Source organism: Grammomys surdaster, unplaced genomic scaffold, assembly GCF_004785775.1.
Source record: "Grammomys surdaster isolate TR1022 unplaced genomic scaffold, NIH_TR_1.0 126158, whole genome shotgun sequence".
Classification (NCBI taxonomy): domain Eukaryota; kingdom Metazoa; phylum Chordata; class Mammalia; order Rodentia; family Muridae; genus Grammomys; species Grammomys surdaster.
Genome location: NW_021620966.1, coordinates 45107 through 70504, shown reverse-complemented (window position 1 = coordinate 70504; position 25398 = coordinate 45107). Strand labels below are relative to the sequence as shown.

Below are 25398 nucleotides of genomic sequence, written 5' to 3'. Positions count from 1 at the left end.
TGGGTTGTGGGAAAGGGTTCTTACCCATGCTCTGAGTGCAATGGTGGACAGGGTTAAGGTGTGATGGGTCATGAGTGCCCCGGGCTCCTAGCTGCAGCTCTGGGGCTTAGGTTTTGGGGGAAGGGTCCTTATCCACTGCTCTGAGTGCAGTGGTTTCTCTAGGATGGGTCAGTATATGGAGTTTTCAAGGGAGTAGACCATCTAGGAGTCTCCCTCAGCCAAAATGACCAATCGGGGGGCAGAAGGTAGTGGTATCTCTTCAGCTTTTTTTTTTTTTAACCCAAGAATCTGCTTAGTTCATTGTGGTTATGGGTATGGGCAGAACTTCCTATATTTGTAAGAGATCAGGATCCATGCTCCTAAACAAAACTGACTCTCCATTAGTCAGCAGCAATCTATACCAAGAGGATCTCAGGAATATTTAAAAGTTCCTTCCTCCATTTTCTATGCTTTAATTTAGTCTGGTTTGATTTGGCATGAGTCCTGCGCATGTACCTACAACTGTTGTCAACTTCTAGGTGCATTATCCTGCTGTGTCCAAAAAACACAGCTTGACTAGAGTAATCCACTGCTTCTGACTCTGACAATGATGCTGCCTCTATCCTGGATGATCTCTAAGATTTTGGTGGTTTTATAGTGATGTATGTGTTACATTTATGGGTATACATTCTGCAATCTCTTAATCTCTACACAGTGACAAACTGTGTTTCTGGGTTGGTCACCATCTACTTCAAGAAGAATCTTCTCTCATAAGGTTCAATAAATGCATCTAACCCTGTAACTCACACTAAAACTTTAGGAGATAGTTTAGTATTATAACATTTTAGAAGAATAAAAGCAGGAGAAAATCCCTAGGAAATATGAGCAACTAGACTGCCAGGTTTCAACACACTAACACAATTAGAAAGTGTACAATCAGTGCAGCTTACAATAAATACTGTAGAAAAAAACAAAAGTAATTTTAACTTGACAATTAAAAGAGCCTTATCACATGCCCTAACACTTGTTTGAAATCCAGATCCTGTCCCAACTTTATCTCTTGCTAACATAACATCATAGAGAACTGCCTCTAACTTCCAAATAAGTCTCTGAAAATGTCCAGATCCAACCTTCCTAATGAATACTGTTATTTCCAATATTGGATTGATTTATAGACCAGTACATGATTGAGTCTGAATAATTGGTCACATTTAAGAAAAATACAAGAGTCATTATAACTTCTCTTTTTTATTCTCTGTCCCACAAGGTCTAAAAACATTATGCAAGGCAACTTGTCCCTTCTGAGATATAGGAAAGCAAAAGTGAGTCAGGAACATATGTCCAATATAGTTTCCTAGTCACCATTGTCAGGGCACACAGCAACCTCACAGGTCAGCGTCATTTTTTGTCCAGGCATCAGCATGTCTCACCAATCTCTCTGGCAGCCACTGTAACAGTATATTTTTTCCTGCTACATTAAACTTGGTATTTTGGGAGGAGCTAATGTGGGAGGAGTAAGAAGAGGAAGAGGAGAAGGTAGAGGAGGAGCTAGGAAGAGTAGAGAGGAGGGAAGATGTAGGAGCCATGGAGCACCATGGGTCCAGGACCACCCTGGGTAACAACTTATATCTAGGTTAGGTAACTGGGTAATACCTCTAATTGTGTGAACATCTAGTTAGTTGAGCATTACAAAACATATAAAGTCTTTGTGTAATCTTTAAGCATTAGAATCTCATTTCTACCAGGTACCGCATGGATAGCGGGATGGTCTGGGCTCAGCCCAGCCTTGTGGAGACTGTGTGATAGATTGAAAGAGCCATCTTCCACATTGGTGTATCATCTGTGCCAGGGCTGGTGTTTCTGGGTGGCCGTTTCTAGCTGTGGTGTGGACGTGGCCTATGGCCATTTCTAGCTGTGGCACACGCATGGCCTCTGGCCAGGGAATATGACAGCAGAGCTAAGCATTTCCACCACCACTTAGATAGTTGGCCCAAGAAATAGCCTTTCTAAAATATTACCTTAATAAGCCACCACACTCCTGCAGCATCCTGCAGAAAACACAAGCATGCCATCTTCCTTATATTAGATACCTGGTCTGAATCATGCTATATTCCAGTAAGTGGATCCTTCCTTTTCACCTAGGTATAAGTATGCCTGGTTGAAAGGTGCCATAGACACTCAGCAGAAAGTTCCTTGGCATCCAAATTTAAAATATACAAATCCACTTTTCATTTTTTAAAGATGTTGTTTTAAAGTTTCATGGGCCTTTTCCATATTACCTTGTCCTTGAGGATTATAAGGAATCCTTGTAATAAATTGTTTACAAAAAGTCTCAAATGCTTGACTGCAATTGCCAGTTCCATTATCCATTTTTTATTGAATATTTTATTTACTTACCTTTTAGATGGTATCTTCTTTCTCCATTCCCCCTGAAATCCTTTATCCCATTCCCCCTCCTCCTTCTATGAGGGTGTGCCCCTATCCAACCATTCCTGTCTCCATGCTCTTGAATTCCTTGAAATTGGAGAATGCAGCCTTCCAGGTACCAAGGCCCTCCTCTCCCAATGATGTCTGACAAGACCATCCTCAACTACCTATACAGCTGGAGCCATGGGTCACTCCATGTGTGCTCCTAGGCTGGCAGTTTAGACACTGGGAACTCTGGTTGATTTGTACTGTCGCTCTCCCCATGGGGCTGCCAGCCCATCAGCTCCTTTAGACTTCTCTCTAACTTTTCCACTGGGGACCCTGTGATCAGTTCAATGGTTAGCTGCTAGCATCTGCCTCTGTTTATGTCAGGCTCTCGCAGAGCCTCTTATGAGGCAGGTATATCAGGCTCCTGTCAGCATGCACTTCCTGGCATCCACAACAGTGTCTGCATTTGGTGACTGCACATAGGATGGATCCCCAGGTGGAGCAGTCTCCAGACAGTTCCTCCTCCAGTCTCTGCTCTACACTTTCTCTCCATACTTGCTCTCCTTCTTCTCCTCCTACTCTCTATGTTTTCTTCTCTTCTTCTTCTTCTTCTTCTTCTTCTTCTCCTCCTCCTCCTCCTCCTCCTCCTCCTCTTCCTTCTTCTTCTTCTTCTTCTTCTTCTTCTTCTTCTTCTTCTTCTTCTTCTTCTTCTTCTTCTTCTTCTTCTTCTTCTCTCACTCCTCCTGCTCCTCCTCCTCTTCTTCTTCATCTTCTTCATCTTCTTTGTGGGCATTCATTGTCTCCTTCTTTCCTGATCCTTTCAGTCTCCCTCCTCATGGTAAGTTCGCTGTCCACATACTTGGAATCAGTGAACTCATCTGAGAGTTGCTTCTAAATGAACCTGCCTTTATATGCTTTAATCTGGCTTGAATTGACTTTTACCCATGGAGAATAACCAGCCATACAGTCTGTTTTGGCATTAATGGTCTCTTATTTTCTGTAAGCACATCTGTCCAAGAACTTCTTGATTTTATCATTTCAATCGCGAAGTTAGATGTAATTCTAATAGGTCTGGCTTTATGAATTACTTACTCTTTTTCTTTTACAGCTTTTAATACTGTTTATTTAAACCTTTAGTGTTTTAAATATTATGTGTCAAAGGAACTTTCTTTTCTGGTTCAGTCTATTTAGGGTTCTTCTTTTACTATTTGTTATTCTTCTTGTACTTTGATAAGCATCACTTTCTTTAGGTTAGGAAAATTTCATTCTAGGATTTTATTGAAGATTATCTGGGCTTTAATTTGTGTTTCTTTCCCTTTCTGTGGCCTGTAGTCATACCATCTATCTGTGGAAGGGCTAGTAGGGGCTTTGTCCTACATGACTGATGGCCATAGATCACTCTGTGGGGTGCTGTAGCTGGGTGAAAGGAGCCAAGGGCCCAAGAGCAAGGCCAAACCCTGACCTTCTTTGAGGGTCTCCAGGGTTGAAAGTCTACTCGACCAGGTACTCAGCTGCCTCTCACAGCCCCACACTCTTGAAGTTTTCATCCACCTCTGCACTAATATCAAATTTTCCCCTCAGAGTCACAACCATTATGGATACAAATATTGACAAGAAAAAGACTAGGAATTCTTTGGCTACACAATTACTTAGCAAATTGTCTCTAATACTACAACTTATTCCAATACACAGAACTGTTATTTTCACAAGGATGAAAGATGTTCTCAACACATAAACATACAGACACACACATACACATACACACACACACACACACAGAGAGAGAGAGAGAGAGAGAGAGAGAGAGGGGGGGGGGAAATAGACTCATATTTTGAATGCTGATTTTATTTTAGCAATGCAGTGATTAACAAGGTAGCTGTGCAAGGAGCAAGGGAGGCTGTTCAATTCAGAACAGTGAAAACATCTGAAAAGACAAGGTCATGCCTAGTCTCCTCATAATAGATAAAGTGAGGATAAAGTCCATTTGGGATTTATGCAAGGATTAGATTGCATTCAGGCAATACAGGCAGGCATTTTTATTCTCTTGGCACAGGAGACAGATGATCCACTGCCCCAGAGATGTCCTACCAACCTGTACTCTTACTGTCTAGTGGAGGATTTAGCTGATGAGTCTCTGAAACAGATTACATGCAACCTGAAAGACACAGCACAAAGTTATGAAAGGGACAATCATGAGATAAGAGGCCTTTCCTAGAAGTGAAGTGTGGACATAGTACCATGCATTAGAGAGGAGAGGGACAATTATCTCCAGAATTCCTCTCAGGTTATCTCAGAAGAAATCTCCATATTTCAATGTTTAAGAAGGATGTCATCTCAACACATGTTCTCATAAATTGTCTTCCCTGTTTATTCTGTGTTAATGACACTCTTACAATTTACTATGGCTTGTAATATAATTCTTTTATAACACTAACTAGTGATGGAAGCCAAGTGTGCAAAAGATTCTTAAATAAAAGGTTTTGTTATGAACACAAGTTAAAAGGTCATTTTGGTAAGAGAACTAAGTACTCTTGTATAATTCTTGTTATGTTCCCCCAAGAAGACAGTGGTATTATGAGGATGGCTGTCACAAGGAATCAGATACCTACAGTGAAAGTCAGTACCATTTTTGAATACTCTCATACATCTTGAAAATTAGGAAACTGTATGCCCCCATTGTTCACAAAGGAAATCCTGATTTCCTTTAGGATCTGAAAATTCTAGTAAGGACTTTCAGGCAATATCTTTCTCCCACTGGGGGAACAGCAATGGGATGAATTGAAAAGATTCTCCCTGTACTATGGTGATGTGCATGTTGAGGGTGTCTTTGAGTCAGTAAAGAGACATTTATAAACTATTACCATAATCTTGCTGTCACTTACTTTCACTATACACCCCGAGGGCTTTCTTCAGTGTAGAGGTTAGAGGGAATTTGCTTTGTTTACAGAAAGAGCCAGTAAAGTCATCCATCCCAAGGGTCCAAATCATGGCACCTCCAAAATTGTTCTGCTGAAGCCAGTTGGCCTGGTTAAGAAGAGAGGGCTAAATCATTTGGATTCTTGCCACTCAGGTGTGGGCCCTCAGTATATCCAAGGGACTGTACTTACCTTGATAAGGAAACTGTGGACATCATCATACCCAACCCACTCATCATCATGATATGCATAGGGAACATCCTGAGGCTCATCCCAGGCCTGAGTAGCTCCTTTGGCCAGGAAATCACAAACCTGTTAAAAGACGAAAGCTCTAATCCTTGAAATGTTATGGTATGAAAGAAAAATGTCATTTTACTTGATATTCTTTGTGCCTCAATTTTAATGAAAGTTATTTATTATTAAAGACATTGAGATACATTTTTAGTAGGGTTGAGCAAGAGTCCCCTGTTAGAAAAAATCACTGCAAATATACTATATTAAAGATCAACTTTCCTTTTTTTCCTTTTGTTTGCATTTAGTTTTGTCCCATTGTTTCATGTTCTGTTTTAGGTGTGCTTTAGGTGTATAGCATAGACTAAGTTTACACAAGTGCATTTCCTCCATATGTGGCTTGAATGTTGTCTACAGGTTTGAGAAATCACAGTTGCCAAATCTACTCAACCACAATTTTCCCCATACTGTACTAAAGATTGAACCCACAGTCATTTTCATTAAAAAAAAAAGGTGGGGGGAGGAGGGAGCTGGAGCACAGCTGAAAACCCATCTCACATTATTTTATATGCTCATTTAAGGTACAGATTTCAGCAGTCAAGTAACAGAATCCAGAGTAGTATGATACTTTTATTTTAATTTGCCTTTCCTCTAGGTTAATGTAGCTATACATCATGATGTGGCCTGTTATGTGTATAAATGCTGTTCAACTTTAAGTATTCTACAGGTGTATTAATGTAGAAATATGCAATAAAACATTTTACAAATTTAGAACTGATAAAAATGAATATTCAGATTGAGATGATACTACCATCCTGCCTCCAGATCCTGAGCTACAGCACAGTTCTGAGCCTGAAACTGAAACAACACTGGACATCCAATCTACTGACCTCATAATAGGCCAGGATCCCACTTTCTTGCGTGTAGGGGCCTTTAGGGCCAGGGCTTGAGGCTGGGGCACCAATTCCCTTGATAGAGGAGTCAGTCAAGGAGAAGGTCTGCGCATATGTTGGGAATCCAACAATAAGCTTCTCAGCTTCAGCCCCATTTGTCTTCCAGTAGTTCATAACGGAATCCTGAAACACAGCTGGGAATCAATAGATCCAGCCAGATGCTGAGTTGCTATTATATATGTTTACTCTTATATTCTAATAGTACAGATTCTGTGATTAAACATGGATTGATTCAATTTTTTCATAAAATATATCCCACTAAATTTATTGTTAATGTTTTATGACCAGTAGTTTGAGAAGATTGCTTATGCTGACTTTCTATTTATTTTATGTCTTAATATTTATTTAGGTTATCTCTAGTGTAATCTGAATTATAACTTTTTAGGGTCTTACCACATTACAGAAGGTGTTAGTGTCAGTTGGGTATTTGTAGAGGGGACTGTTTTCTCCAGTGACTCTCTCTTTATAGTCATGAAGATTATAAGTCATGACAAGGAAGTAGTCCAAGACCCTTGAGAGGAACAACTCTTAGATCATTTCTGATGTATATTTTTCATATTTATTCAGAAAAATGATATAATTTCCAAGACCTGTACACAAAGCACTAAAGCAGCAATTCCCCCTAAGAATTAGTGCCCTCTGCCTGAATTCCAAGAGGTAATAAAGAGTATGAAGGACCACTTACTGAGACAGCTGGGGGATCTCATAGGCAGAATCAATGGTGGAAATTATACCAGCTACTGTAGCAGTGACCATCAGCCTTGGCTTACTGCTTTGCATGGATTCCTGTTGAAAAGCTTCATACATTTCCTACAAAATATTTAGGTATACTGCACATTCATTTTTCCTATTCAAACTTATATATATGGGGATATATATATATATATATATATATATATATATTATAATTATTAAAATATTTTTTACACTTTGTTTCATCTTACTGTGACGCCTTTATCAATCAACTCATTAAACATTTGACATATATCTAATAAGTATGGATATCATAAAGTTTCACTATGCCCATCTAAATTTCTTATCTGGTCATCCAAAATCTAACTTTCAGCTTCCTGGTCAGAGCTTCTCCAAATCCCACCACACTGAAAAGTTTTGTTAGCAGGCTTTTCTCACAACTAGTTTTACATCGTAGTTAAAAAAAAAATCTGCTTTCTCTGAACCTGAAGTATGTCATGAAAGCAAGATTTCACAGAATGAAATGTACAGTTAGAATAATCCCATGAGGAAGTTAGTAAGGACTGGGTAACAAGTACAATTTTATTTCTGAGGAAATTCATATGAATTAAGGTCAGCTCTAATAAAAAATTAATTTGACATGAGGCAAATAATTTTCTAAGAGAATGCCCACAGACATTATCATATATATCCGTAGTCATTTGATTAAAAGGTTTTAAAAGATGGATAGATCAAAGAAAAAGGATTCAGTATCTGCCTTCAAATAATAAAACCATATATGTGATATTATATGTGCATTGATTTTGTGTTGTTCCAAGGGCAAATTGGCATCAAGGACCAGGAATCATAACTGTACTTGTAGACTGTTTTCCTTGAAAGTAAGAAGAATTATGTCTGACAGTTAGAGCTATTAAACAAAAGAAAACTATATTTCACTTGGTGTCTTATGTTAAAACTACTCAGAATAGCTGAGGATCTGGTGTTGGTGGTGTGTCACTAGAAGCATCTATCAGTGAAGATAAAGGTAAAGAATAAGAAAACAAATCTAGGTATCTATCCAAGAGTGGTATAGCTGGGTCTTCTGGTAGATCTGTTTCCCATTTTCTGAGAAACCTCCACTACGCCACAGGGTCACCTGTTCCACCATATTCATAGCAGCTTTATGTATGATATCCAGAAGCTGGAAGCAACCCAGATGTCCCACAACAGAAGAATGGATACAGAAAATGTGGTTCATTTACACGGTGGAATACTACTCAGCAATTAAGTATGAGGACATCATGAGTTTTATAGATAAATGGGTGGAACTAGAAAATATTATTCTGAGTGAGGTAACTGAGACTCAAAAGGTCATGCATGGTATGTACTCACTAACAAGTGGATATTATCCCCACAAGTACAGAACACCCAGGATTCAATCCACAAAACTCAAGAAGCTTAATAACCTGAAGGCTCCAAATGAAGATGCTTTAATCCCACTTGGGAGGAAGAATAAAGCAATCAGGGGAGATCTGTATAAGAAAGAGGATGGGGGAAGAAAAGGGGAACATGATCAAGTATTGTGAGGTAATAGGACTAAAGTCCTGAGGGTCCCAGATAGAATGGAAACAGGAAAACTAGGGAGGTAGGAGAACCCTTTAGAATTTACCAAAGATCTGGGAGATGAGAGTCCCTCAGGACTCAAAGGAAGGGATTTTAGATGAAATGTCCTACAGTGGGAGAGTGAACTTGAAGTGTCCACCACCAGGAGAAAGACATGATATCAAGTGGAAGGATGGGGTTGCCATCCCACAGTCAAAACCTTTGACCCAGAATTGTTCCTCTCTGAAAGAACTGCAGGGTCAAAAATGGAGAAGAGCCTGAGGGAAATGAGGTTTAGTGACAGGCTCAAAATGGATCCAGCTCAAGGGGAGGCCCCAAGGCCTGACACAATTACTGATACTATGATGTACTTGAGAGCCTAGCATGACTTCCCTCCAAAAGGCTAAAGAAGCAGCTGAAAGAGTAATATCCAGATACTTACACTCATCCAATGGACAGAAGCTGCTGACCCCTGTGGTTGAATTTGGGAAAACCTGAAAGAAGCTGAGGAGAAAGGCAACCCTATAGGAAGACAAGCAGTCTCAAATAACATGGACCCCTGACATTGCTCAGGCACTGAGCCACCAATCAGACAGTCAGCTTATAAGAGGCCCCCAACACATATATAGTAGAGGACTGCCTGGTCTCTACTTAGTGAGAGAAGAGGAACATAACCTTAAAGGGAGTGGGGAGATATGTTGGGGTGTGGGTCAGACATTGTCTTGGATACATGGAGGGGGATGTGGTATGGGATGTGGAATAGTCAGAGGGCAGACCATGAGGAGGATAAAGACTGAACTATAAAAACAATTTGAAGAATAAACTGAAAGGAAAGGAAAGGAAAGGAAAGGAAAGGAAAGGAAAGGAAAGGAAAGGAAAGGAAAGGAAAGGAAAGGAAAGGAGAGGAAAGGAGAGGAAAGGAGAGGAAAGGAGAGGAAATAAAAGGAGAGGAAATAAAAGGAAAGGAAAGAATTCTAGAAAGTAAAGATTCTGGGTTGCAAATGGATAGATGTGGAAACCATTTGTAGTCCTTGACTTTACATTATTTACTCATTTTGTTTCTTGGTCACCTACTGTTGATGATAACATCAGTAAAGTAGATTATCTCAGGTTCTTCTTCATGAACCATTGGCTAGTATTCATTCCAATCATTTTGGACTTCCAGATTTATCACACTCAGAAGGTTTGTGGATATTTATCAGTTCTTATTCAAAATCTGTGTTTACTGTCTTAGCTACCATAGTAAAGCTCGAATGATCCCATCAGAAACACGAGATTCTCAATTTGTCCACAAAATGCTTCCAAGATTCTATTGACACTGTCTTTGTTATATTTTTGTATACCTCAGTTTTCCAACTCTTGTTTGGTACAGATTTAACTTTTACATTGTTGAACTTCTATAATAATAGCCAGAAGTTGGAAAGAACCCCAAGGTCTTTCAACAAAGGAATGGATACAGAAAATGTGGTACATTTACACAATGGAGTACTACTCAACCATTAAAAACAATGACTTCTGAATTTCCTCAGTTTCCATTGTTATGTCTCCCTACTCAACTAAATTGAAAAATCTGAATGAAATGGACAATTTTCTAGACAGATAACATGTGGCAAAATTAAATCAGGATCAGATAAACCATCTAAACAGTCCCATAACCCCTAAAGAAATAGAAGCATTCATTAAAAGTCTACCATACAAAATAAACCCCAGGAACAGATGGGTTTAGTGCAGAATTCTATCAGATCTTCAAAGATGACCTAATAACAATACTCTTCAAACTGTTCCACAAAATAGAAAAAGAAGGAACATTACCTAATTTGTTCTATGAAGCCACAATTATACTTATACCTAAACCACACAATGACCCAACAAAGAAAAAGAATTTCAGACCAATCTCCCTTATGAATATCAATGCAAAAATACTAAATAAAATTCTCACAAACCAAATCCAAGAACACATCAAAACAATCCTTCACCACAATCGAGTAGGCTTAATCTCAGGTATGCAGGGATGGTTCAGTATATGGTAATTTGCCAACATAATCCACTGCATAAACAAACTCAAAGGAAAAAAACACATGATAATTTCATTAGATGCTGAAAAATCATTTGATGCAATACAACAACCCTTCATGTTAAAAGACTTGGAAAGGTCAGGAATTCAAGGCCCATACCTAAACAGAAAAAGCAATATACAGGAAACCCATAGCCAACATTAAACTAAATGGAGATAAACTTGAAGCAATCCCGTTAAAATCAAAGACTAGACAAGACTGCCCACTCTCTCCCTATCTATGCAATATAGTACTTACTTGAAATTCTAGTCAGAGCAATGAGACAACAAAAGGAAGTCAAAGGGATACAAATTAGAATGGAAGTGTAGAACAGTAACAGGATGGTTGGCTTTGGTCGAAGCACTGGCTGGAAATAACCCGGAGACCCAACAGGTGTCCATTGCCTGTGAGGGATGAGCATATGTTCTGATGTGCTCCCAGAATCCAGGCTACTGACACTTGGTGTGATCTCCATTTGATCTGCACCTTGCAGTCACATTTGGCTAGGGAGGGCATGACTACAGGCTTCAGCCTCGAGAGATTTCCATATTCATGATTTACCTAAAGGTGGGCGGGGGGCATAGCTAAATTAAGCTATTGCTTTTCCCAGCCCCTCTTTTTTCCCCTACCTATTTAAGTCAGGCTCGCCCTGGCTTAGATTGGGGGTTGCACATCCAGATCCAACTACCACACCATGGCAATAAAACTCTTGGAACCCATGGACTTCTTGTATTATTGGGGCCTGCCATCGCCAAAGCTTCCAGCCTTTGGATCACCTGACTTTCTCAAGTTATTGGGACCAGCTGACACAGAAAGCACCCCCCCAGGTTTCCATCACAGTTTTTTCCACAAGGAAGAATTCAAAATAACACTATTTGCAGATGATATGATAGTATAATTAAGTGATGCCAAAAATTCCACCTGAGAACTCCTAAAGCTGATAAACAACTTCAGCAAAGTGGCTGGATATAAGAATAACTCAAATCTGTAGCCTTCCTATACTCAAAGGAAAACAGACTGAAAGAAATTAGGAAAACAATACCCTTCACAATAGTCACAAATAATATAAAATACCTTGGTGTGAGTCTAATCAAGCAAGAGAAAGATCTGTATGATAAAAATGTTAAGTTTCTGATGAAAGAAATCAAAGATTATCTCAGAATATAGAAGTATGTTTCATGTTCATGGATTGGCAGGATTAACACAGTAAAAATGCAATATAAAATAATATAAAAAACATAGTAAAAATGCAATTTCAAAATTCAATGCAATCCCCATCAAAAGTCCAACTCAATTCTTCATAGAGATAGAAAGAGCAATTCTCAAATTTATCTGGAATAACAAAAACTCCAGGATAGCAAAAAACATTCTCAACAATATAATACCTTCTGGGAGAATCACCATCCTTGTTTTTAAGCTGTAGTACAGAGCAATAATAATATAAAACTGCATGGTATTGGTACAGAGACAGGCAGGTAGAACAACGGAATAGAATTGAAGACCAGGAAATGAACCCACACACTTATGATCCCTTGATCTTTGACAAGGAAGCTAAAACCCTCCAGTAGAAAAAAAGACAGCATTTTCAACAAATGGTGCTGGTTCAATTGGAGGTCAGCATGTAAAAGAATGCAAATTGACCCATTCTTATCTTCTTGTACAAATTCCAAGTCCAAGTGTATAAAGGTCATCCAAATAAAACCAGATACCTGAAACTAATAGAGGAGAAAGTGGGAAAGAGCCATGAAAACATGGGCACAGGAGAAACTTTCCTAAACAGAACACTAATGATTTCTGCTCTGAAATCAAGAATCAATAAATGAGACCTCATAAAATTGCAAAGCTTCTATAAGGCAAAGGACACTGTCAATAGGACAAAATGGCAACCAACAGATTGGGAAAAGATCTTTACCAATCCTACATTCAATAGAGGATTAATATCCAATGTATACAAAAACTCAAAAATTAGACTGCAGTGAATCAAATAACTCTATTACAAAATGGGGTACAGAGCTAATAAACAAAGAAATCTCAACTTAGGAATACATAATGGTTGAGAAACACCTAAAGAAATATTCAACATCCTTAGTCACCAGGGAAATGCAAATCAAAACAACCCTGAGATTCCACATCACACCAGTAAGAATGGCTAAGATCAAACAAACAAACAAAAATACCCAGGTTCCAGAAGATGCTAGTGAAGATGTAGAGAAAGAGGAATACTCCTCCATTGTTGGTGGGATTGCAAGATGGTACAACCACTCTGAAAATCAGTCTGGTGATTCCTCAGAAAATTGAACATAGTATTACCTGAGGATCCAGCTATAACCACCCGTGGGCATATACCCAAACATTCTCCAACATATAACAAGGACACATGCTCCACTATGTTCATAGCAACCTTATATATAATAGCTAGAAGCTGGAAAGAACCCAGATATCTTTCAACAGAGGAATGGATACAGAAAATGTGGTACATTTTCCCAAAGGAGTACTACTCAGCTACTAAAAACAATGACTTCATGAAATCCTTAGGCAAAAGTATGGAACTAGAAAATATGATCATAAGTGAGGTATCCCAATCACAAAAGAACATACATAGTATGTACTCACTGATAAGTATATATTAGCCTAAAAGCTCATAATACCCAAGACACAATTTACAAACCACATGAGGCTCAAGAAGAAGGAAGACCAAAGTATGGCTGCTTATGTCCTTTTTAGAAAGGGGAACAAAATATTCACTGGATCAAATAAAATAGTGAGGAGCAGAGACTGAAGGAAAGGCCATCCAGAGACTGCCCCACCTAGGGATCCATCCAATATACAGTCACCAATCCCAGACACTATTGTGGATGGCAAGAAGTATATGCTGACAGGTGTCTGATATAGCTGTCTCCTGAGAGGCTTTGCAAGAGCCAGACAATACAAAGGAAGACGCTCTCATTCAACTACTGGACTGAGCATGGGATACCCAATGGTATCCCCAGTGGAAGAGTTAGAGAAAGGACTTAAGGAGCTGAAGGGATTTGTAACCTCATAGGCCCATAGGAAGAACAATAAAAACAACCAACAAGACCCCTCACAGCTCTCAGGGACTAAACCACTAACCAAGGCATACACATGGAATGACTCATGGCTCCAGCTGCATATTTGGCAGAGGATGGCCTTGTCAGGAATCAATGGGTGGAGAGGCCCTTAGTTCTGTTAAGACTCAATGCCCCATTGTAGGCAAATTCAAGGGCAGGGAGGTGGGAATGAGTGGGTGGGCAGAACACCCTCATAGAAGCAGGGGATAGGGCATGGAATGAGGGGGTTTCAGGGGTGGGAACCAGGAAAGTTGATAACATTTGAAAAGTAAATAAAGAAAATATCCAATTAAAAAAGCCAATGACTTCATGAAATCTCAGGCAAATGGATGGAACTTGAAAATACCACCCTGAGTGAGGTAACACAGACACAAAAGAACACAGATAACATGTTATTACTGATAAGTGGATACTAGGTTAAAAGCTCGGAATACCCATGATACAACTTACAGACTATATGAAGGCCATGAAGAAGTAAGACCAAAGTGTGAATACATCAGTTCTACTTAAAGGGGGAACACAGGAGGTACAAGGTGGAAGGGATTTTGGAGGAATAAAGAAAGGGGAGAGGAAAAAAAGAGGGAGCTGTATCAGGTGTGATAGGAGACAGGGGACATGTACAGAGAGTCAGGAAACTGAACAGAGATGTGTAGCAATGGGAGAATAGAAAACTAGGGGTAGCCACTAGAAAGTCCCAGATGCCAGGAAAGCAAAGGGCTCCAAGGATCCAACAGGATGACATTAGCTGAAAGACCCAAAAAAGAGGAGAAAGAACCTGTAGAGACCATATCCAGAGGTTAAGCATGGCCCCTGGTTGAGGGATGGGGCCACCCACCCTTCTCAAAATTTTAACCCAGAATTACTCTTATCTAAAGGAAATACAGGGACAAAGAGTGGAGCCAGAACTTCTCCACCTGTGGATCCATCCCATATGCAGACACCAAACCCAGACACTATTGCTGATGCCAAGGATGCTTGCTGATAGGAACCTGATATGGATGTCTCCACAGATGTGGAAGATTACATCCAACCATCTGACTGAGCATGGGGACCCCAATGGAGGAGTTAGGGGAAGAACTGAAGAAGCTGAAGGAGTTTGCAACTCCATAGGAAGAACAACAATATTAACCAACCAGAACCCCCAGAGCTCCCCAGGACTAATCCACCAACCAAAGAATACATATGGTGGGATCCATGGCTCCAGCTCCATATGTAGCAGAGGACAACCTTGTCAGGCATCAATGGGAGGGGAGGCCCTTGGTCCTGTGAAGGCTTGCTGCCCCATCAAAGGAGAATGCCTGTGCAATGGGGTGGGAGTCAGTGGGTGAGTGGGTTGGAAAGCACCTTTGTGGAGGCAGGGGGAGGAGGTGTGGGATAGAAGGTTTGGAGGGGAATCTAGGAAGGGAGATAACATTTGAAATGTAAATAAAGAAAATAACCAATAAAATTTTTAAATAAATAATTCTAAATACTTGAATACATACAAAGTACCCCATTATCAGATGCTAGGCATTTTTCAAATGCATCTTCTACCCAAGGTGAATACATATTTGCTTACATAGATCCCTATGTCACATCCCTAACATGTCTATCCTGACCTTAGTGGATAATACCTGAGCTTTTCAAACCTTAGATCAAGTATCAATATAGGAATTTCTTTCTCATCCTGATATATCACAGACTTGGTTAATGAGCTGTAAGAAATTTTGCACCCCTTAATCATTTTAATTATCTAAATGAGCTGTGACTGTGTCAGTGTATGTCAGGATTCCAAATCAGATATGCATTTTTTAAATCTAATGATACTCAGTCTTCTCAGTTTTGGCCTTGTCCCAAAATTTTTCATAAACCATACCTTACTCATTAATAAAAAAATTCTCATATAATTGGTCCAGCCATTGAACTTTGTAATCAGATTGCTCTGGTAGTTACAACATTCAGTATCTTCATGCTCTCAAATGAGCCACTTATAAATTTTCTATACTTTACTTAGTCATTTGTGGATTAAAGACACATGTTAAGGGTACCTTTAAGATAGAAAATGTGAAGATAAATTGTGGTTATTTTTAAAACACACAGAGTAATGTATTTATATAGCTGGTTTCAGTAATGCATTGCAATATCTAAGAATCTTGGTGACACTCAAACCCTAAACTATTGTTAGACTTCACTCAGCAACACTTCTTAGAAATAACATACTTTTGTTCTCAAGCTCAAAATATTTTCTCCTTTTCCTCACCTGCACCAGGACAGTGAAGAGATGCTTGTCCTCAGGAGAGCCCCCCGGTGACCCAGGGTATTGCCAATCCAGATTCAACCCATCAAATCTATACTTGCGAAGGAAGTCAATAACTGAACTGATAAAAGTCTCACGGAACTCAGGAGTGGACACCATGTATGAAAAACTGAAGAAATCCATCAAAGTTAGTGTAAGGCCTTGAGATGGACACATTAAAAATAATGTGAATAACTTAAATTTTTCCTTTGACCCCTTCCCCCAGCTTCCCTGGTTTCCATCTACAACCTTCCATAACAATGGCTCTTCCTATTTTACCATGGCATGATTTTCTTGTCTCTGTGATTCCAAATTGCCTGTGACATTGTTAGTAATCAGATACCAGACTTAACCATGTTTATTTATTTTCAAAATGCCTTCCAAATACAAGACACTCAACAAATCTTATACATAAGTTGCCCTTTTATTTCCTTCTTCAGAAGACAGAAAAGGAGAATTTTTTTACATCTTCTGTTCACAAAATTTTTAAGAAGAGGAGGCTCTTCTGAAGGCATAAACATACAGTTCAGAGGATTCTGCTCATTCATGTCATTGCAAACTCAAATATTTGAAAGCCAGAGTAGTCTTTCCAATATGTTCCACTTACTATTAAAGCTCTACAGGAAGTTTTGATTGAATTTCAACATTCATGAATAGATATCCTTAACAACCTTGCTAGTGTTGTGAAGAAACTGTAGACATGGACTAGGTTGTATCAAAGCAAATAGAACAAAAACTCTGAAAAGAGAACTCACGGTGCAGGTCCCATATCACTGCCTCCAATGGCCAGAAGAGTTTTCAGCTCAATGTTCCTTTAAAGAAGAAGTAAAGATAAGGATTTCACAATCCGTGGGTCTCTGGTTATAAAGTAGCACTGTTGTTTGTAATATTGCTCATGTTATTCAGTGTTATCTAACATAACACAACATACTATAGGTTAATTGTTCATATGCCTGAAAGTTCTCTGTTTTGTGATAAATAGGGTCCAAAGCCCATAGGATATAATCCAATTTTCAATCTGATTTTCTGGAGGTAATAACTACCTGGCACTTATATTTCTATAATGGAAAAGTAAACTTAGATTATATTCTTTAGCACAACTAATTTTGTTCAGTTTTCAAATATGTACAACAAAATATGAAATGTTACATAATTCTTTGTTATCTACACTTGGCTCCTGGAACAAAAGGGTGAACATCATTTGCTGTTATCTGGCTTTAAATAAGGTCATCTCCACATACATAACAAGAAAGTTGACTTCCAGTGTTACACTATATGCAAAAGTCATTTGTAATTGAAATAAAGATGATGTGTATTTGTGGAATGATTAGAATAAAGTATTAATAGATCTCTGTAACAGTGCTGGTGCAGTGTTTTTCTTAATATGAATGCAAATCAAAAACAACAAATTCCCAAAGGAACAGTGGGATTGAATCCTTAAGGTAAAAAAAAAAGAGAGAGAGAGAGAGAAGGAGAGAGAAAACAAAATAGTAAAAGAAGTTTGGAATAGAAGAAAATATTTGTCAGCCATTCGTATAACAGGTTTAATTTGAAATGATGTGAGGAACATTCAAGATCCACTTAGATGAAGAAAGGCAGTCCTTCTTTATCCACCATCTGCAACTTTTTGCCCTTTTGAGCTCACTGAGGCCACAGCACCCATTCAAAGATCATGGTAGATACCATCAGGTACCATTTCAAAGTGAAATTCCTATAACCTTTCCTGTCTCCTATAGCCCACTGAACTATTCCTGAGCCAGGCAATACTGAGTAAGTCAATCATGTCAAACTCCATGTCTATACATCCTTCTTTAACTCTAAAGAATGCTGGAGCTTCCCAAACACTAGTGATCCAGCTCATCCCAGATCAGAAACACACTCCATCCTCACCCCAGTGTCCTATCTCATGAAATTCAGAATGGCTGTCATTAAATAATCAAAAGACTATACATAATGGTTTATATGGCAAATAAATGCCACTGATGTATATTTAAATTGGTACAGCCAGTCTAAAATTTTTACTGATAAGCCACAAGAGTTCTAAGAATTCATCCTACATAATGTAGATCTCAATACTTGCAATCTCTGTTCCTTACAACTCTATACAATAGCTATGTAAAAGAATCACTTAACATTACATTAAGTAACAAAAGTATAATGAAAATTTGGTACATTTTAGGCAGCTATACAATAAAAGAAAAATGTAAAATTTTCAGAAAAAAACAATAAAATTGGAAAGAATTATAAATATACTGAGAGAAGTAACGCAGGTAGAGAAAGATGAGTGTAGCATATTGTCTTTCGTATATTGATATAGCTCCATAGTTTTCTGGTATTTGCTTTTAATAACTTAAAAATTCAACAGAAGAGGAAGGAAATGGATTGTATAGGCAAGTCAAACCAATACAGACAATTCCAAAAAGCTTAAATGAGTATAAAGAGGAATATACTGATGGTGTAAATTTTCACCAGGGAGATGTGTATAAGTTGAGAAAATAAGGGGAAACAGAGGAAAGAGCATTACAAAAGTGAAATGTGTATGACAGAGCCACTGCATAATCTACTATTGGGAAACACAGTTAAACTGGGGAAGTTTGAAGACAGGAAACCTACAAGATGAAACAGTGCATGGCAACAGGAAAGGAGTCATAAAATAAAAACTCACTCAAAGTATAAGGACCTGTCTACAAGAGTCACGAATTAATGAGTCCACAGGGGCTGCAAAACAGTACAAGATCTTGCCAATATTCTTGGTTTCACTTATGAAACTACATGATGAGACCATTAGGCCAAGTAGAAAATAAAAGGTTAAAAAGTTTTGATGAGAAAACAAAATCACAGTGAGATAAGGATAGATTCTAGAATGCTATATCAAGGAATTCATTGATGAAAAAGAAAATATGTAAGGATACATGCCAATCATCCTATAAAACATTCTAAAACATAGACTGGATGCAAAGTTTGTGTGGTAAAACTCCATAATCTCACTCAATTAAAATATAGAAAAGCAGGTATTGGCTGGGTCCACATGCCAAAAAAAAAAATTAACTTCTGAGCTACTTTTTTAGAAGAATTGATGTGTGACAACTATTACAAATAAAGACACCAAATTAGACATCTCTGCCCTTCTCTGACCTGTTTTTTAGTGTATTTAAAGTTTGATAGTCAGTCAAGAAATCCACCCTTTGGGGGATGATCCTGTTGTTCTTCATCCCAGCAAAGGCATAAATGAGGTGAGTACACAAGCAGGGGTCGATATCTGCAGGACTGAATCTGCCCATTCCTGGCCTGGCCTTGGCCACATTGTTGTAGTAGCACATCAACTGGTAGGAAGAACCTGTGGAAGCTGAAAAGTATAAAGAGCAGTCTGCTGTTAGATGACAGTGAAATCTGCTGATATTTTGGCTTTTCCTCTTTCCCTTTCTGTGTCTCAGATACTTTTCATCCCAGAGAACTTGATTATATGAACACTCATGAACATGAGTCCAGAGATTTCATCTTAAGTGTCAAACTCTGACTTGATCTTTTTTATTTAGAGTTGGTGAATATCGATGTTCAGAGATTGCATGAATATAGTAGCTTACATTTCCTGTGAAGCTCTACACTTAGCAGTTTCTTAATTTCCAGACAGGCATACTAATGAAAACAGTACAGAGAGCTTAACTAAGAGTCATTCCATGATAACCTGTCTCTTTACCTGGTTGGTTTATCTCTTCATATTGTTCTATAAGTATACTAATATGATATAATTTTAAAAGCACACATAACAAGCAGACATCTAGCATAAAAATAAATTTGGTTACTTGATATTTATGATCGACAAAGACTGTCAATAAAATAAGGGAACATCACTAACATACCTAGCAGAACATTCAGCAGAAATGCCAAACCTAGAGAAAGAAAAAACATTTACTGAGGCAGCTGTAGGAATCCTTAAGAATTCTGAGAAATTTGATCAGTTCTACTAGAAGTAGATTGGTACAATACAGAGGAAAATTCACATCTTTACTAAGGGTTGCACTTTCTATTAACATTCATACCATTCCTGATATTATTTATACATTCAGAAAACAAGGAAAGAAGCTCCTGCTCCCCCTTCTGTGTCATAATTGAGAATTATTTTTGTCAAAAATAAACTGTCTATACTCACAACATGCTATGAAATTTATACAAATTGGTTTTCTCTGTGACTCAACATCCAGAAGTGCCTACCCTGCCAGAGGCATGGTGATCCCAGACTTCTAATACCAGAGGCATACTCAAGCATCAAACAACACCAACTATAGATGAGGTTTATTGGAGGCATCTTTGAAGACTTTTTTCCATAGACAATATGATGTGAGAATCCACAAGCCTATTCTGGGCTTCCAAATAAATCCCTTTTAAATGGATTTTATCTTGCATTTTGTTTTGGTTGTTTGCCAGCACTCTTACTATGTAGCCCAGTCTGGCCTTCAACTGAGACCCTCCGAACTGTGGTTTCCAATACATGAAATGATAGACATCCAACATTAACATGGTGTCCAATCTCTGAGTTGCTTATGCTTACACATTGAACTTAGGATCATTTGAATATATTCTACATCTTAACAAATTTGGCAAAAATAAATTTAGAGCAACTAACAGATTTACAATGCCATGACTTCAGTAAGAACTGACACAATCTCTTTAAATGCTCCAATCCTCAAGACTGTCACATTTATGTCACCTGTGCCAAATAGTCAAGGACAAGTGAAGGAAATATCTCCAAAGGAACAAATAATACTTGGATATCTCTAGCTTCTCCCACTCATTTTCATCTCTGCAAAACTCTAGTTTCAAGACACTAACAGACAGGTAAGCACAATTGCAACATCAGGCAGCAGGTAAACAAAGAGTAGCTGAGAGAATGAATAGCTACAAAAAATAAAAAAGATTACAAGCATTGGACATGAGTAAGACTTTCTTCTAGGACAGTGGCATTAATATCAAAGAAGCAGAAGTGTCACAGTAGCCCATTGTAGAAGAACATGAGAAATCTTGACTAAGTAAAAAGAGAGAAGTCAATTCATAATGGCAGAATCTGTACTGTGAAATATGCTCCATGGTTGTCAGATCATGAGATGAGAGAAAACCAGGCAAGACTGAGGGTCTCCACTTGATTATCAACTCACCTATGACAAGAATTAGCCTAGACATGGTGCCTTCAGGACTGCTAAAGCAGAGCCTCCCTGAGCTTTTTATACATCTGAGACCCTGATTATCTCAAGGGTTTTCAGGTGGAAAGCAAACACTTAATATATGTGTGAGTGACTAATCAGTAAATCTACAGATGTGTGTATAATATGTCTGAGCTCCTTCAGTATCCTAACACAATCACCATTGTTTCCACCATTTATTGAAAAACAATGCCATGTCTTCTAGAATTATGGTGTATTAAATAGTCCTAGGGAACATTCATTCAATCAGTATCTCTGGGTAAGCAGTCTGTCACATAATACCTCCTTAAGATTTGTTGTGCAGATATTTTATATCTGGAATTGACTAGCATTCTTATTGAAAGGCAAATAATTCTGTGGAAGTTACTAGCTTTTTCAAACAAATTTTTTTTCCTGGAACTATTACCACAGAAGCCTTAAGTGTCCACTTGATATAACAATAGACAACAAGGAAATCCTAAGAATTATAAAGGCATACTTTAAAAAGCAGCATTCCACCAGGTTAGAAAATATAAAAGAAGTAGATGATTTTCTTGAAAGGTACCACTTGCTAAACTTAAATAAAAACCAGATATGCAATTTGAACAAATCTTTAACCTCTAGTGAAAGAGAAGCTGTCATTAAAATTTTCCCAACAAAATTTTAATTATTCAATTATTCAGTAAATATAGTTCACATATAATCAAACTGAAATACAAAACTACATTATCATCTTGTTAGATACAGAAAATGCATTTTATGCAATCCATTGCTCCTAACAGAAAAAAGATCTGGAGATATTTGTGATACAAGGCTACATAGCTAAACATAATTAACTTAAATGGAGAAAACCTCAAAGTAATTTAACTAAAATCTGGAACAAGGGAAAGTTGTCTAGTCTCTCAATACCTAATCAATACAATCCTTGAAGTCTTTACTAGAGCAATAAAACAACTGAAGAAAATCAAAGAGGGAAGCTTGACTCCCAGGGGCTCTGACACACCCAGGATCACAAGTGAAGCCAAATATCTGCCCAACACCGGATGTAACTAAGATCCCTGGAATCCAGGGACACAGGAACAGGCTTTATCTGGTTTGAACCTGTACCATGAACTGAACAGGCCTGGGGTGCTGTGTCCCTACCATCCATTCCCACAATACCCAGAAGAAGCTCAACTCCTGACACACCCAGGATCACAGGATCTCAGAAGCTGGGACAAACAAGAAGCTCAGCATCCCAGAGGCAGCTTGATTCTCAGGAACTCTGAAAACACTGAGGATTTCAGGATTACAAAACCTCAGATCACAGGATCACAGAAATAGCTGGACTCTGAGGAGTTCTGATATAATCAGGCTCACAGGATGAACAAGGTCTAGTTAGAGACAGCCAGGGCAGTTAGCACTACAGATAACCTGATGGGAAGAGACAAGCACAAGAACATAAGTGTCAGAAACCAACTCTATGTGATAACACCAAAATCCAGTTCTCCCAACACACAAAGCCTAGATAACCCAATACACTTGTAAAGCAAGAATCAGATTTAAAGTCCCATCACATGAATATAATAGAGGACTTTAAGAAGGACATAAATAATTCATTTAAAGAAATACATGAGAGTCTTCCAGTCTGCATCGGTGTCCTGAGCAGACCTTGAGCATCACCTCTGCACCCAATCCCACAAAACTCAAGAGAAGGCTGGACTCCCAGGAGGTCTAACACACAGGAACATAGGCTCATAGGATCACAGGATCTCAGGAGATTGGTCACACCAGGATTTCAGGATCCCAGAGACAGCCTGACTCCAAAACCTCCTACACCCAGGATCTCTGGATCACAGAGACAGCTGGACTCTGAGAAGTTCTTACAAAAACAAGATAAGGAAAGAGACAGGCTCCAGTCAGAGACAGTGAATGCAGGTAGCACTAGAGATAACCAGATGGCAAAAGGCAAGTGCAAGAACATAAGCAACAGCAACCAAGGTTATTTGGCATCATTAGAACCTAGTTCTCCCACTGTAGCAGGTCCTGAATACCCCATCATGCTGAAAATTCAGATTTAAAATCACTTCTCATGATGATGAAAGAGGACTCTAAGAAGGACATAAATAACTCCCTTAAAGAAATACAGGAGAACACAGGAAAACAGATAAAAACCCTTAAAGAGGAAACACATACACACACACACACACACACACACACACACACACACACGAAACAACAACAACAAAAACAAAAAAAAACAAAAACAAAAACAAAAACCTTTAAAGAACTGCAAGAAAACACAACCAAACAGGTTAAAGAATTAAACAAAACCATCCAGGACGTAAAAATGGAAGTAGAAACAATAGACAAGTCACAAAAGGATGCTGTGGATAGCCCCAGCCTTGTATTTTGATGCTAATTCTACTTTCCTGGGAAAGGCTGCAGAGGAGGAGTGAATCAGTACACAGGTGATTTCTTGTGAGCCTTCTGTCCACCTTAATTTGTAAAATAAAGGCTAGAGCCAGTGATTGGGCAGTAGAAGTGGAGAAAAAGGCTTGGGAGAGGAGAGAAAGAGAGAGAGGGGGGAGGGAGGGAGGGAGGGAGGGAGGGAGGGAGGGAGGGAGGGAGAGAGAAGAAGGCAGTGGAAGAGGGAGGCAACAGAAGAGGAAGTCGACAGGGGAGGAATACAACAAAGGAGCAGGAGGTGGAAGGACAATGGAGGAGAAAACCTCAAGTTAACAGGTATCTCATAGCTGGAAAATAGAGTAGTGTAGTGGCAACTCTGCCCAATCTAGGCGTGCAGTTTATATCCATATTTATTAAGTTGTTTTTTCCTTGACTGGTCTTATTTGGGTTGGAGAATTAACACAACAAAGGGAGACTACCGTGGAGATAGGAAACCTAGGAAAGAGATTAGGAACCATAAAAGCAAGCATCACCAACAGAATACAAGAGATAGAAAGAGACAGTCAAGTGCAGAAGATACCATGAAAAACATTGACGAAACTGTCAAAGAAAATGCAAAATGCAAAATCTCCTAACCCAAAACATGCAAGAAATCCAGGACACAATGAGAAGACCCAACCTGAGGATAATAGGTATAGAAGAGAGTGAAGATTCCCAACTTAAAAGGCCAGTAAGTATCTTGAACAAAATTATGTAAGTAAACTTCCCTAACTGAAGAAAGCCGAGGCTTGTGCTGGCAACATTCGCCATTGCAAGATGGCGCTGGCATCCGGTGCTCCTCCAAGTAAACAAGTAAACTGCGCATGTGCTACGGTAAAAGCGCGCCAAAGTCAAAGCCCATCCCAGGGCGTTTTGTCGGGCAACGAGTAAGCAGCCAATCAGAACTGAACACGCTGCTCCAAGGGTATATAAGCAGTGCCTTTTCTGGGCCTGGGGTCTTCCTCCATTTTCTTTTGGAATAAACGTTTCCTGCGGAAGGATCCTGGTGTGTTGCCGTGTCTTCCTTGCTGGCGAGGTGGGCGCGCGTCACAAGTGGTGCCGAAACCCGGGAGATTCACCATCACCGGCGCCAAAGAGACCCCCGTTTATGGGAAGGGTTCAGAACCACAGGACCAAGGTAAAGCTCTGAGAGACATGTTTGGACTTGATCTATTTCGTCTCCCTCCCCAGGCGGCATTCGTTCTCTTCCTTCTGGTTTTGCGGGATGAGAAATGCCACTCGACTGTAGTGGCAGGCCAGGGAGTGCTAGACGGATTACAGGCCAGCGGGTCAGAAACAGAGCAGCATAAGCGCTTAGGAGTTCAGAAAAAAAAGAGAGCTCAGAAGGCATGCCTAAGTAAACAGACCCTTCCCAAGACACTCAGTCCGCGGAAGGGAGAGGTAAGGGAAAGCACGCCCTTGGGTGAGTTGAACACGAAGGAAAGAGAAGCCTCCAAAAGAAAATCTCTTTATCCGGTAAAGGAGCAGGAGGTTTTGGGGCTTGGTGGCTCTGAGTCAGAGGAGCTAACTTCCTCCGAGGCGGAAGACTTAGACGAAGAGACAGATGAGGAGGAAAGATGCCAGCCAGATGAGCGGTTGCCGCCGCGAA

At 39.2% G+C, this 25398-nt stretch overlaps 1 protein-coding gene across 1 annotated transcript; it reads right to left on the bottom strand.

The window, feature by feature from the left end:
* Positions 1-4223: 4223 nt before the first annotated feature.
* On the bottom strand, positions 4224-21363 carry LOC114612407 (acidic mammalian chitinase-like). Its single transcript, XM_028757389.1, has 11 exons — positions 21339-21363; positions 20046-20075; positions 19321-19522; positions 16941-16997; positions 16150-16315; positions 7179-7303; positions 6887-7004; positions 6431-6616; positions 5502-5621; positions 5277-5418; positions 4224-4549 (listed from the first exon to the last, which is right to left on the bottom strand). The coding sequence occupies exons 1-11, from the start codon at positions 21361-21363 to the stop codon at positions 4539-4541; spliced, it is 1182 nt and encodes a 393-aa protein (XP_028613222.1). The 3' UTR covers positions 4224-4538.
* Positions 21364-25398: the final 4035 nt, after the last annotated feature.